The following is a 14691-nucleotide window of genomic DNA, read 5'->3' on the forward strand; positions in this document are numbered from 1 at the left end:
AGTTTTCCACACTATACACAAAGAGTGTATTCCCTATTCAACGCAACACTCGTGAATTGCCAACACCGGAGCGCTTCCATTCGCTAGGGTCCAAGACCATTGGCTACATCCTAGGCTCCCTTGTAACAACAAAGCTGTAATTTGTAGACTTAGCACTTGTGTCCAGTCACCAATTGGGTACAAAATATGAATAAGAAGGTAAATGAGAGGAAATAAAAATATCTGATGAACTTGAGTAAACGAAAACGAAAATATATGGCCGTGCCGTGTGGATTCTTTTATGAGATTTATGTCCTTATAAGATGGTACTCCAATGGAAGAAACCTGGTCATGATTGGTTTTATAGGCCAGGATTTGCAGTGAAAGCCTAAACCAATATTTTGCTGTCCAAAATTACTGCTGACCAGGGTGTTTGTGTGTGTGTGCATGTGTGTGTGAAAGAAAGAGAGTGTATGTGTGCGTTTGTACAGGCATATGTATGTGTGTGTGTGTGTGTGTGTGTGTGTGTGTGTGTGTGTGTGTGTGTGTGTGTTTGTGTGTGTGTGTGTATGCATACGTGTCTGTAAGAAAGAGTTTGCATGTGTTTGTTTGTGCACGTATATTTGTGTGAGTGCAAGTATGAACACATGTATGTCTATGTCTACGTGTGTCTATAGGCGTGATCCACCTTTGTGAAGATGGTTGAAGAAACAGTGGAGAAGAGGGCGCTGGGCAGCAGCAACGTGTGAAAACACGTTTCCTTGGTGCTCAGATCCAGGGCGAACAATTTACTATTAATACTTGACCAACAACTCCCCACCGTGTTAATTTTGTAACATTTAATTTGGAATCGAACTCAATTTACTAATCGGGCCACAAAGGACTAGGCCTCTGCTGAAGCCTTGGGCTCACCTGACACGGACTCTGATCCCCGCCCCCCCGACCTAGCCATCGTAATGGCGGCTATCATTAAATCTGAACAGACTGTGCTGGCTAAGGTGGAGTCATTATCCACTGACCTATCCACACAATTTAGTACATTTATACAAATGTTCAATTTTACTGGGTTTGTTTTCCTATTTACTTATTTAATGAAATGTTTTTGGAGTATAGATGTGTATATATGTACAGTTAAAGTCAGAAGATTACATAGCTTTAGGTTGAAAAAATTATAATAAAGAAACAGTGGATCTACAGTAACAGACAAATTCAACTTATTGACTGGATATAAAACTTCATGTTACAGGGTTGGAAGGCAGCCATTCTCAGATCTGCTGGAATGGAAAGATTTTAAAAAATCAGAAAACTGAAGGTGAGGGTGAAAACGATCATGTGGTTTTTGTCCAAAGGCCGCCTAGAACCCCAAGGCATTCTTGAGAATATTAGTGATTATAGCCGTTTTACTTCATGATCATTAACACTGCAGTTCTACTTAGACCAGTAACATATTAAGTATCTGGACCAATTAGGTTGATTGTTACTTATACTTGAAATCTGTGGGCAAATGGGATAATCTCTTACTAGTGAAGTGTTTTACCCGAGCCACAAGAAGGAACATTTGGACACAGACAACAACACGTCACCATTTTCTCAGATACTTCCCAGAGTGGAAGTGGAAGATGACATTTGACACTGACTCCAAACAAACAGTGACACCAGATGTCGTGGGGGCACCAGAATCGCTGTGACAACTTAGACATCTCCAAGCCTTTCCGAGCCTCACCTGGGTCCCAGCTCATCTTCGCTCCGCCAGACGAAATCTCCAAACTTCTCGTAGTGGGAGTTGTAGTGGTGCTGCACCCTGTAAAGCAGCGGAGGGGGAATCTCCATCAGAGTGTTGTAGGCCGTCTGCTGCTCCTTGCCACTGGTGTAGCCGTTGTACAGGTTATATACCTTGTCTGCTATCTCTGACACAGGAGGAGGTGGAAGAGGGGAAACATGGAAGTCATTTGGAAGACACTCATTTGAAAGACACTCATTTGAAAGACACTCATTTGAAAGACACTCATTTGAAAGACAGAGGTGACCGTGGAATAAGTATATCAAATGAAGGTGGGCAAGTAAACCCAAGATCACCATCACAAGTAAAACCTAGTTGCTGGTGATAACCCTGGTGCTAGAATAAAATGTGATATTGTATATTGGAGAGGGAAAGGGATGGATGCTGAGGGGGATGAATGGGGAGAGTGGGAAGGTGGTGAAGGAGGGGGAGGGAAGAGAGAGAGAGATGGTGAGTAACCTGCTGTGGATTTCAAGGGCATCACAACAGGCTGAGGGGTAGGAGAAAGAGGTGAGAAAGGCACAGGGAGGGGGGAAAGCGTGAGGGAGAGATGGAATGAAGAAAAATAATGTGGTAAGGAGGGAGGAATGTGATAGGGAAAGAAAAGTGTCTGTGGGGGGATAAGAGAGAAGAGATTATGGGGAAAGGAGAATGTATAAAGGACGGATGGAAAGGTTATGGGGTGGACAGAGTGTAGAAAGAGAATATCAAGTATGAAAAGGGAGTATGAGGAGGATTACCTTCTGCTCTGCTATCATCTACCATTGGACAAGACGTCCGCACTGAGACGAAGCTAGACTCTGAACGACTCCCTCGACTGTCCACAGCATATAGGGTGAACCTGAGAGAGAGAGAGAGCAGAGCGCAAGAGAGAGAGAGAGCGAGAATTAAGAAAATAAATAACACAATATAGAAGCTGACATATGTCAACAACAATTAACAACCTTTCATATGTACTGTTACAGTATGAGAGAAATCAAAGGAACTCAAAAGTAACAGGCCTCTTTCGACAGAAAAAATAGGTATGTGGCTCCAGCCATTCCATCCCAACCTTTCAAAGCTAGATGCACCGAGTGTTCCGGCTCCTACACTTTGCACAGCGTTTTTATGAGCCACTGTTGACAGCAACAGAACTCCTTTTTGAAAATAGCCATAACTCAGAGCCAGGACTCGAGACCCAGGAGTGGGTAAAGGACTCGGGGGGATTCGATTACGTCTGTAAGTGGTCCCTGCCTGGTACGCGACAGACCAGCCAGTCAGCAGCAACGGCCATTACACCTAATAGTGCCTTTAAATGGGACTCCCACTTCCTCTAATGACGGAGATTCTGCTCTCCACAAATGTAAAACATATTAAGGCCTCAGATCCCCTGGACCACCAAGTGGCCGTGGCTAGTACTGTATACAGCAGTGAGGGGGAAAGACATCCATGTTGCTCCCTGATGATCATGGGGTGCAAATAGATCATTGGAGAGATGGTTTCCTGTGAAGTACTGTACTGTAGGTTGTCCAGTCTTTCTCATAGAAGTAGCTTGTAGAGAGATGATGGCTGTTTATGAGACATGAAATGCTATAGAACTACCAACATGCATGTAGATAATGTGCATGTAACACAAAGGCTGCTGGGTAATCTACAGACAGAGCTGATTGGACACTCCCAAAGTAACCATACCTTAACGGTCCATTGGCATGGATATAGTCAAAGGGTAATTGTTGTTCTTAGCATTCTATTTGTAGGGTTTATACTGTAAGTTGAAATTGTGATTCAGTGCTAGATGTGTGTTGGGGGAGATAAAAAGCAGTATAAAAAGCAGTATTCTGCGACCAAATTGTTGTTTTTTAATACATCTGTGAATCATCGAATATGACCATTATCTAAATAGCAAAACTGCTAGATGGATGGATGGTTTGTCCAGAAGAATACATACAGTGCCTTCGGAAAGTATTCAGACCCCTTGACTTTTTTCCCCATTTTGTTACGTTACAGCCTTATTCTAAAATGGATTCAATCGTTTTTTACACCATCAATCTACACACAATACCCATAATGACAAAGCAAAAACAGGTTTAGATTTTTTACAAATGTAAAAAAAAAAAGAATGAAATATCACATTTACATAGGTATTCAGACCCTTTACTCAGTACTTTGTTGCAGCACCTTTTGTCACGACTTCCACCGAAGTCGGTCCCTCTCCTTGTCCGGGCGGCGTTCGGCGGTCAACGGCACCCGCTTTCTAGCCACCGCTAGAAAACTAGCCACCGCTTGTTCTGTCTTTGTATTACACACCTGGCTTCACTCAACCAATTACTTGTTTATTATTTAACCCTCTGTTTCCCATGTTGTGTTTGTGAGTGATTGTGATTTGTAATTCGGTTCGTCTTTGTGGGCTCATGATGTTACTTTGTATATTTGTCTTTTTGAGTAAAGTACATTGATCATTCATATCTGCTGTCCTGCGCCTGACTCTCTACACCAGCTACACACAGGACCCTTACACATTTGGCTGCGATTACAGACCCGATTTGTCTTTGGTATAATGCTACAAGCTTGGCACACCTGTATTTGGGGAATTTCTCCAATTCTTCTTTGCAGATCCTCTCAAGCTCTGTCAGGTTGGATGGGGAGCATCACTGCACAGCTATTTTCAGGTCTCTCCGGAGATGTTCGATCAGGTTCAAGTCCTGGCTCTGGCTGGGCCTCTGGCTGTGTGCTTAGGGTCATTGTCCTGTTGGAAGGTGAACCTTTGCCCCAGTTGGAGGTCCTGAGCGCTCTGTACTTTGCTCCATTCATATTTCCATTGATCCTGAATAGTCTTCCAGTCCCTGCCACTGAAAAACATCCCCACAGCATGATGCTGCCACCACCATGCTTCACCATAGGGATGGTACCAGGCTTCCTCCAGACTTGACTCTTGGCACTCAAGCCAAAGAGTTCAATCTTGGTTTCATTAGATCAGAGAATCTTGTTCCTCATGGTCTGAGTCCTTTAGGTGCCTTGTAGGTGCCTATGTGGTTTTACGGGCTGTCATGTGCCTCCGGTCAATCTACCATAAAGGCCTGATTTGTGGAATACTGCAGAGATGGTTGTCGTTCTGGAAGGTTCTCCCATCTCCACAGAGGAACTCTGGAGCTCTGTCAGAGTGACCATTGGGTTCTGTGCCTCAACACAAACCTGTCGTCTCGGAGCTCTACAGACAATTCCTTCGACCTCATGGCTTGGTTTATGCTCTGACATGCCTTTCCAAAGAATGTCCAATTAATTGAATTGACCACAGGTGGACTCAAGGATGGTCAATGGAAACAGGATGCTCCTGAGCTCAATTTCGAGTCTCAAAGCAAAAGGTCTGAATACTTATGTAAATAATCTGTGTTTTTTATTTTAAATAAATTTGCAAACATTTCAAAAAATGTGCAGTCGCTTTGCCATTATGGGGTATTGTGTGTAGATTGATGAGTAAAAAAAAGATTTAATCCATTATAGAATAAGGTTGTAACGTAACAAAACGTGAAAAAAGGTAAGGGGTCTGAATACTTTTCAAATGCAAATGAAAATTAATATTGTTCATGACTGAACATGCAAAACGACAAATATCAAATAGGAGGCAGAATTAATTTTTCTGTTTCACAAAGCTATTTCATTGGCAGAGTCCATTTTTAAAAGTATGCCTTTTGTTTGAAGAGCCTGTGTTTTAATACCACCAACTGATTGTTTTGTTTGTAATATGGCCTGTTTTGACATTGTTCGCATAGTTTGTCCGATCTTGTTATTCATCAAGAGAAATGTGTGGTATATTGGTATTCCCCAAGAACCTCACAAAAGACAAGGGGCCAGAGTCTGTACGAAGTTCGCTGTAGATTCTCTGCCCAGCAAAACAACGGCACATATAACAATCACATTGTTTAAATTATGTGGTCACATCACTGGCCAGTAAATGGAGGGGGGCAGGGTGTATTTATCAGGCAATTAGTAGAGTTTGGTTTAGGATCCCGGACACAGCTTGCCAGCTTGTTGCTGTTTTTGGTTGTTTAAGTGGTTGGCATCAAAGACAGGTACTTTTCTCCACAGCCTAATCACAGTCCTATTATGTATAGTGAAAGGAGATTACCACAGAAACTTTCTCTAGCCTTTGTGGGGTTTTTTTTTATGCGAAGACAACCACAAAAGGTATTTTGGCTGCTTTCTTCCCCTGCAGTTCTGTTAACACTACGGTCAGAGATACAAGGCCTGTTGATCAGACTCCTATCCAAAATGTCCAATCAGAAGCGCTAGTAGGTGCTGGATAAACGGGCCTGTCACCCACAGCGCAGTGCAGCGGGGGGCTGAATGGAGTCTGAGGTGGCAGGCTTCACCACTAGCATCGATAAGGATTAACTGGGAGAACAAAACCAGCTCCGTGGTCTGCCTGCCACGAGAATGTCAAAACAGAGGGTAACATACTGGCAACATCTACCCAACCCCCTACACACCCGCTCTCTCTGTCCATTCATCTCTCACACTCTATCTGTCTTGCCTCTCTCTGATTCCCTTTGTCTTCTCCACTCGTTCTATGCCTCGCTCCACTCAGAAGCTGGATGTTTGTAGTGCATGGTTTTGTCCCCGTGCCATCCTTTTGAAAGCTCAACAAAAAACATATTTGTTTGAAATTGCAATGCCACCATAAAGTAATGGTTGTCCTCTAATTTAATGAGACAGGAGGGGGTAGAGAGAAAGGGAGTAAGAGAGAGAGGGATAGAGAAAGAACAGAGGAGACAGAAAAAGAAAGAGGTGAGGGGTAAGAGAGAATGAGAGAGGAGAGAGAGAGAGATCTACCTTACTTGCTTTGGCAATGTTAGCATATGTTTCACATGCCAATAAATTCCCTTGAATTGAATTGAATTGAGAGAGAGAGGGTGAGGGAGTGGGGAAGAGAGAAAGAAAGAGAGAGCAATTATGGCAGTATTTCTGGCATACTAGGCATAGAAGAAGCCAGGCAGCCTAGGGATTCCTGGTTGATGACATCAGACGTTGGTCCGAGATCAATTGAGCCGGTCCACAAATCAATCAATTGCACCGGGAGAATATAATTCAGAACTAATTTACGACTTCGATTTAGTTTCTCAGGTCAGGTCTGTAAGAAAGGACTTACCGCGCTTACACTGTAATATCCTTTCTCTACAACGTATTTTATCAAGTACAGGTTAGCTTTACATACTGACTGACTGCTGGCACCTGCACATATCACTGGAGGTTTGAGCAGAAATATGATCATACTACTGTAGCAGTGGCTGCATTTTCTATCTATATCTAAACTAAATCTCAGAGTCTACACATGTTGTGATTTGTTGATTTTAAGTGACTAACATGAAAGTACCCAATACATGACATGCCTGGGAACAAGGGGAAATTGTAAAGATGTAATTTGCACTAATAAATAAGCCTTGTTTTGATGTTTTATCTCTCTATGTCCTTCCATAAAACAGATTGCGCATTCAGGTTTTCAGTACAAGCATATTGTTTGGACTTGACATGAGATACTACACTTAATAAAGCCCCCATGTTAATAAAAACTAAGAAAGAACACATCGTACTTGTTGGGAAGACCAGATTGTCTTTTCACAGACTAATGAGGAGTTACTTGTGTGGTCTTCAAGTTTTCACATCTTATATTAGACATTATTAACATGATGAAAGACAGACACTTACAATTTAGTCTTAGTTGTTGCAAGTTTTGCTGGCAAATTATTTAAAACAATTGTGTTCACCATTTCTTTGTCTTTGCAATTTTGGCAGCTCCTGGTTATACCAATACAACTATATCACAACTACTTTGTTTATATTACCAATTGGACACCAATTGCTCATTATGGTCATTATGGTAGGATTGGCTGTGTGTTGGAAATACACTACATAGCCAAAAGTATGTGGACAACTGCTCAGCAAACATCTCATTCCAAAATCATGGGAGTTGGACCCATCTTTGCTGCTATAACAGCCTCAAATAGCATTATCACTAATGCTCTTTGGCAATTTTCCAACATCTAGTGCACTGATGTTGGGCGATTAGGCCTGGTTCGGAGTCGGCGTTCCAATTTATCCCAAAGGTGTTCGATGGGGTTGAGGTCAGGGCTATATGTGCAGGAGAATCAAGTTCTTCCACACGAATTTCAACAAACCATTTCTGTATGGACCTAGCTTTGTGCTGAAACAGGAAATAGCTTTCACCAAAATGTTAACACAAAGTTGGAAGCACATAATCGTCTAGAATGTCGTATGCTGTAGCATTAAGATTTCCCTTCACTGGAACTAAGGGGCCTAGCCCAAACCATGAAAAACAGCCCCTTATTCCTTCTCCACCAAACTTTACAATTGGCACTATCCATTCGTGCAGGTAGCGTTCTCCGGGCAAACCTGCAAAACCCAGATTTGTCCGTCGGACTGCCAGATGATGAAGCGTGATTCATCAATCCAGAGAATGCATTTCCACTGCGTGTTGACGTTGCTTCCAGAGGCAGTTTGGAACTTGGTAGTGAGTGTTGCAACCGAGGACAGATGATTTTTACATGCTTCAGCACTCGGTGGTCACGTTCTGTGAGATGTTTTCTCTGCTACCGCACGGCAAGCAGTACCGGAGCGCCAAGTCTAGGAACAAAAGCCTCCTCAACAGCTTCTACCCCCAAGCCGTTAGACTGCTGAACAATTCCTAAAAATCATCACCGGACAATTTACATTGACACTCCCCCTCTAGTACACTTCTGCTACTCGCTGTTTGTTTGTTACCTATACATAGTCACTTCGCCCCCACCTACATGTACAGATTACCTCAACTAGCCTGTACCCCTGCACACTGACTCGGGATCGGTGCCCCCTGTATATAGCCTCTTTATTGTTATTCTTATTGTGTTACTTTTATTATTACTTTTTTTTATTTTAGTCTACTTGGTAAATATGTTCTTCTTCTTGAACTGCACTGTTGGTTAAGGGCTTGTAAGTAAGCATTTCACGGTAAAGTCTACACTTGTTGTGTTTGGCGCATGTGGCAAATAAAGTTGATTTGATTTGTGTGGCCTACCACTTCGCGGCTGAGCTGTTGTTGCTCCTAGACTTTTCCACTTCACAATAACAGAACTTGCAGTTGACTGGGGCGGCTCTAGCAGGGCAGAAATTTTAAAGGTGGGATCCTTTGACGGTCTCACATTGAAAGTCACTGAGCTTTTCAGCATGGGACATTCTACTGTCAATGTTTGTCTATTGAGATTGCATGGTTCTGTGCTCGATTATGTACACCTGTCAGCAACAGGTGTGTCTGAAATAGCAGAATAAACTCATTTGAATGGATGTCCACATACTTTTGGCCATGTAGTGTATCATACAGGTTCTTTGTTTAAAGAAAGAAAGCTTTCACTAGCCGTTCAAAAAGCCTTCGTCGGTCGTACTCTGCCACAGGTTGTTATAGCGCCCACGTGGAAGACATATTTGTTGTTCTTCTGAGGGATAGTTGGCAGTGTGTTTTAGAGTGGAGCTGGATCCTGAGTATACAGTATAAAGACAGCACCTCATAAGTCTCCAGCCGGGTTGGGTCACATTAGGTTTATCATGTTATGCTGTGTCATTTTCTGTGATTTACACTTGCCTCTAAAGACTTCTATTTTAGGGCTCTGAACTGCTGCTCTGGCCTGAGAGTACCATCCAAAACACTGGGAGGCAGGTGCTGAACCTTGCCCTATTTACTGCAGTAAAGGAAGAGAAGTCAAAGAACCAACCAATGGATCCAGGACCTCTCCTTCGCTAGCGTACTGGAGCCTTTATTTTATTGAACCTTCGTTGAGATAAAAATCTATTTTTCAGGAGAGACCTGGACCAAGACAGCAGCATCAACACAACACTTTCAGACAAACAGACACATGAAATCAACATAAAAAGCACATGATATATCAATCAATATAAAAAGCAGCACTTCAGTAAAGAACATATACACGACACAGGTCAGAAAACAATACTTCAAAAGACAGTTCTGCAGGCTGAATAGGTCATATGAAACAGATATTATGACTGGTAATCACTGTGAATGGATTCTGTTTGGAGGGCGATGGTAGAAACATTGAGGGTAACTTGTACCATGGCTTGAAATTGTAACAATAAAACCTAGAGATGATAATGTAAGAGGATATGATGCCATGAAGGGCAAATATGATGTGAAATGCCAGACTGACTGGTATTGCTGAATCGCCAGATCGACTTTTACTACATTCACTTAAAGCAATAGCTTTTAAGGATATGGTGAAGGTATAAAGTTATCACCCATGATAGACGTGCTAGGGATTTACTTTCTGCCATATTGCCTGTTTGTCCTGTTATTTGTCTCGGTTCTGTGTCAGCATGTCTGGGATGAGGGAGATATTTAGGGGGGAGGTAGAAATGAACGCAAAATTGTTATATCGTTTAGTGCATGCAATAACTACTAAGTACTGGTATGTAAAGCTTCATGATACCACATGTATAACATAAGTCATCAACCATAAATCATAAACTCATTATTCCACTAACTCTGAACTTACTCCAGTCCATTCAGCTACAGTCAAATTGTAACAATCCAAAACTAATTTGAACCTATTTTAGGATGTAGTGTCATGTGAAAAAGTGAGATGTATCATGTCCATATGGTCACACTGTAACAAGAAAGGCTGCTTCCGGACTACTCCGCAGACTCTGTCTGTTGGACTACTCCTCAGACTCTGTCTGTTGGACTACTCCTCAGACTCTGTCTGTTGGACAACTCCTCAGACTCTGTCTGTTGGACTACTCCTCAGACTCTGCCTGTTGGCAACATTTCCAAAGGAAAGGATTGACATGTAACTTACAGCCCTGCATGTATGACAGTGGACTCCCCAACTGAACATCCCACTCAATACAGGAGAGAGAGAGTGAGAGAGAGAGAGACAGAGAGAGAGACAGAGAGAGACAGAGAGAGAGAGACAAAGAGAGAGACAGAGAGAGAGAGAGAGAGAGAGAGAGAGAGAGAGAGCCAAGCTATGTCAGGGCCTGAAAGGAAACATTAAGGCCTGACAACTTTGGGGTAAATCAAATGTAAACCAAACCCCAGCGGCCCGGAAACCTTATCTAGCCCTCGATTAGGAGAAGCCCAGTTGGCCGCACCGAGGTGTGCCCACAGACGTAATGCCGACGTAAATGGGGCTCTTATCTGGGAGTAACGAAACTGGAGGGGGTGCCTTGACACAGATTACAGAGTGGTGCTCTCCCTATCTCTTTTGCTATCTCTCTCTCGCTCTCTCCGTACATTCAGCACGGAGGAAGCAGGAGCTTCCAAGTACATTCTCTCTCCCTCTCCCTCTCGGTTGGCTTGACCTCCAGGTTACGCAAGCCAGATGGCGGGAAAGAAGGAAAGTTGCAACCGGTTGCAAGGTAATCTCCTACTACCTGAAGCTTGAATAAATCAACCCTCTCAATATACCCTCACTATCACGATGTTATGATTTCTACTGTTGGCTTCTGGGTAGTGCTGCCCCCAGCAGTACTCCCCGATTCCCTTGTTTAACATAAGCACCAACGACCTATCTGTATCGTAAACAGCTGCAGGGGCCCGCTTCCCAAAACAAACAAGTGGAAAACAGTGAGCCAGAGCCACAAACATAAAACACCACACAACAGTTGGGAGCGCTCAGAGGAGAGGAACACGGTGTGATGATTGGAGTGTCCCCTATTCAATTTCATCTGAGGCCTGTTTGGTTTCGGAGCATGCCTCGCCCATCTAACTTGATTTGATTTAAAAATATATATTTAAAAATAACTTGATTTCATGATCGGGAGACAAGAGGAAGAGGGCTCAGGGAAGTGATACCCAAGTAGAACAAAGTGCTTCTATCAAATGTACATCACAGCGACGGCCCTTGGGAAGGCGGGCTGCAGACCCTGGGCCCTCTGAAGATGACCCTGGGCCCTCTGAAGATGAATGTATTGTCGCTCTGAGATCTCCGAACAGCGCAACGTAAACTTCTCCAACTGTGATGATGTATGGATTAATAAAGGCACACTAAGCGAACGACGGGCCTGCCGGGGCCACAGACACACAGAACCATTATAGTGTCTGTTGGCAGCAGGATGCTTATGGAACATTCACACAAGTGCCTCCATGTGGACTCAGCTGGTTTCATTTAATTTCTCCACTTTCCCACTAATAGGCTTTTCTTTTTACTCCATCTTGATACTCACACAAGACAAGGATTCAACTAAGTGAATCTTCTTTGCAAAATGAAACACCTGCAAAGTTGACTAACAGCTGTCCCTGATATACTCTAGTGTTCTCTGACAACCCTAATACAAGATGTATGGTTGACTATACCCTCCACACATGCTGAGGGACTCAGGGCTGTACGTATGTCTGTCCATAAATTAAGGAGTGCTTCAACTGCTGAACATATTAGTATGTATCAGTGGGTGGGACGTATGCATGCAACTAACTGACAGTGTTTGTGTCCTCCATGCATGTCCTCCCTGCTGCTCAATGTGTTGTGGTTCTCAGTCTTTATGACTAATTGGATTAAGAGGGGTGGTCTAGTTGTCTGTTTGCTAACCGCCCCAGACTGTAATCACCAGACAGACCGACTGGTCAATGACTCCAGTCTCCTCCAGTCTCTGTGTGACACAAACAGCACGTTGGTTGTGATGCTCGTTTTTCACCATGACCACGTTTTCTTCCATTGAAAAGGGCCTCATGAAAAACGGAACAATAACGGAAACAATAACACCAGCATCCACCACTTCCACCCTGGTGAGACCAAAATATGTGCCGCCCGCCTAATTTGAGCCAGCTGTGTTCTGACTGGGGGGAATTAAAACATGGCCATAAACAAGTCCCATTGCCAATGGGAGTACAGACAGAAATATGTGGTGCTGGCTGGTGATATCACCCACATATTATGTGTTAAGTCATTCCTCTTTAGGAGAGATGCAAAAATGACAACAATGCCATTGGTTAAGAAGGAGTTTTTTTATGGTAATGGGAAATAGTGAACTCATAAAAGTCAGAAAGTCAGAAAATGATGAAGTCAATCGGGTTAGAACAATACCACAGGTGAGAAGGGTTGAATGTAGCAACAACTCAATGGACTTCTGTCATGCAACATTTACCACAGAGTTAGCACAAGTGAACAACAAAACTCCATGGACTTCTGTCATGCAACATTTACCACAGAGTTAGCACAAGTGAACAACAAAACTCCATGGACTTCTGTCATGCAACATTTACCACAGAGTTAGCACAAGTGAACAACAAAACTCCATGGACTTCTGTCATGCAACATTTACCACAGAGTTAGCACAAGTGAACAACAAAACTCCATGGACTTCTGTCATGCAACATTTACCACAGAGTTAGCACAAGTGAACAACAAAACTCCATGGACTTCTGTCATGCAACATTTACCACAGAGTTAGCACAAGTGAACAACAAAACTCCATGGACTTCTGTCATGCAACATTTACCACAGAGTTAGCACAAGTGAACAACAAAACTCCATGGACTTCTGTCATGCAACATTTACCACAGAGTTAGCACAAGTGAACAACAAAACTCCATGGACTTCTGTCATGCAACATTTACCACAGAGTTAGCACAAGTGAACAACAAAACAAAAACATCTGTCTTTTTTTTCCTATTCTATCCTTCATTTCTACCTTGTTGTTTAGCCTACTTTAAATTTCACCCTTGGAATGGTGCAAAGCAATAGTAAATTGCGGCCCGTATTAATAAAGCATCTCAGAGTAGGAATGCTGATCTAGGATCAGTTCTGCCTTTTAGATCATAATGAAAAAGATTACATGGACATAGGGGACCTAGATCAGCACTCTGAGAGGCTTCATGGATACGGGCTCAGGTCCAAAGTGCTTTAGGTTAGGGGATCTTACTTGTAGAGGCTGTCGGGCTCCAGGCACTTGAAGACCAGCGAGTAGAGCACAGAGTGAGGATGGTCTTCGTTCCTTCGACCCGCCACCACACAGGACGAACCAAGACCTGAGAGCAGGTCGTCCACCAGACTTAACAACTCACCTAGAGGAGATGGAGAGAGGGAGAGAGAGAGAGAGAGGGAGAGAGAGAGAGAGAGAGAGAGAGAGAGAGCGAGAGGGATAGAGAGAGAGAGAGAGAGAGAGAGAGAGAGAGAGAGAGAGGGATAGAGAGAGAGAGAGAGAGAGAGAGAGAGAGAGAGAGAGAGAGAGAGGGGGATAGAGAGCGAGAGAGAGAGAGAGAGAGAGAGAGAGAGAGAGAGAGAGAGAAAAGATGAACCGTGTGTAAATGGTGTAGTGTGTGAAGAGATTTAGAACATGAGAAAGTGAGTGAATAGATGTATGGAGAGGAAGAGAAAGAGAAAGAGAAAGAGACAATTGCAGGGTTAATACACTTACTGTGTTGTTGACCTGATTGGAAGCCATTTCCTGTGCCTCTTAAATAAAGTGGCAAATATGCCACAAGTGTGTTGTTTTGTCTTAACATGCATTCTCTATTGTTCTTCAGTGAGACGTTTTACAAAACAAACAGAAAATAGACACAAGTGCAAAGAAAAGTCATGAATTCAGTTTTTAAAAGGGATATTCTTTCCAACATCGATCCTGACACTTGACACTTAATTGTGTTCCAAGTCATTCTGAGTTTCACATCGGCCCAGCCCAGAGGGAAAGAGTTCTGCAGCACGAAACTTGAGGCAAAATGAAATCAGACTTGTTCTGGCAGCCAGCCCTACATGGTACATTATAGAACCGTAAGAAAACAGGACTTTGTTCCTTTATGGTCACATGATACTGTTCAATGATATCTCACTGAACACCTCTGTGTCTCACAAACACCAGTTCACAAGTTGTGAAGTATCTTTCATGTCAGCTTACAGGAAAATAATGACACACTTGTTCATTCAGACATGCACCAAAACGTTTCCAGCGCTCAG

At 43.1% G+C, this 14691-nt stretch overlaps 1 protein-coding gene across 1 annotated transcript in view; it reads right to left on the reverse strand.

Annotated features, from left to right (window-relative positions):
• Positions 1–14691, reverse strand: part of LOC139408645 (astrotactin-2-like) — a 447901-nt gene that overhangs the window by 12961 nt on the left and 420249 nt on the right. Inside the window, exons 20-22 of the mRNA XM_071152798.1 lie at positions 13661–13802; positions 2500–2600; positions 1703–1886 (exon numbers count right to left, since the gene is read on the reverse strand). Of these exons, the coding sequence (XP_071008899.1) occupies positions 1703–1886; positions 2500–2600; positions 13661–13802 (427 nt within the window). The remainder of the gene's footprint in view (positions 1–1702; positions 1887–2499; positions 2601–13660; positions 13803–14691) is intronic.

This window comes from Oncorhynchus clarkii, chromosome 5 (genome assembly GCF_045791955.1).
Source record: "Oncorhynchus clarkii lewisi isolate Uvic-CL-2024 chromosome 5, UVic_Ocla_1.0, whole genome shotgun sequence".
NCBI lineage: Eukaryota > Metazoa > Chordata > Actinopteri > Salmoniformes > Salmonidae > Oncorhynchus > Oncorhynchus clarkii.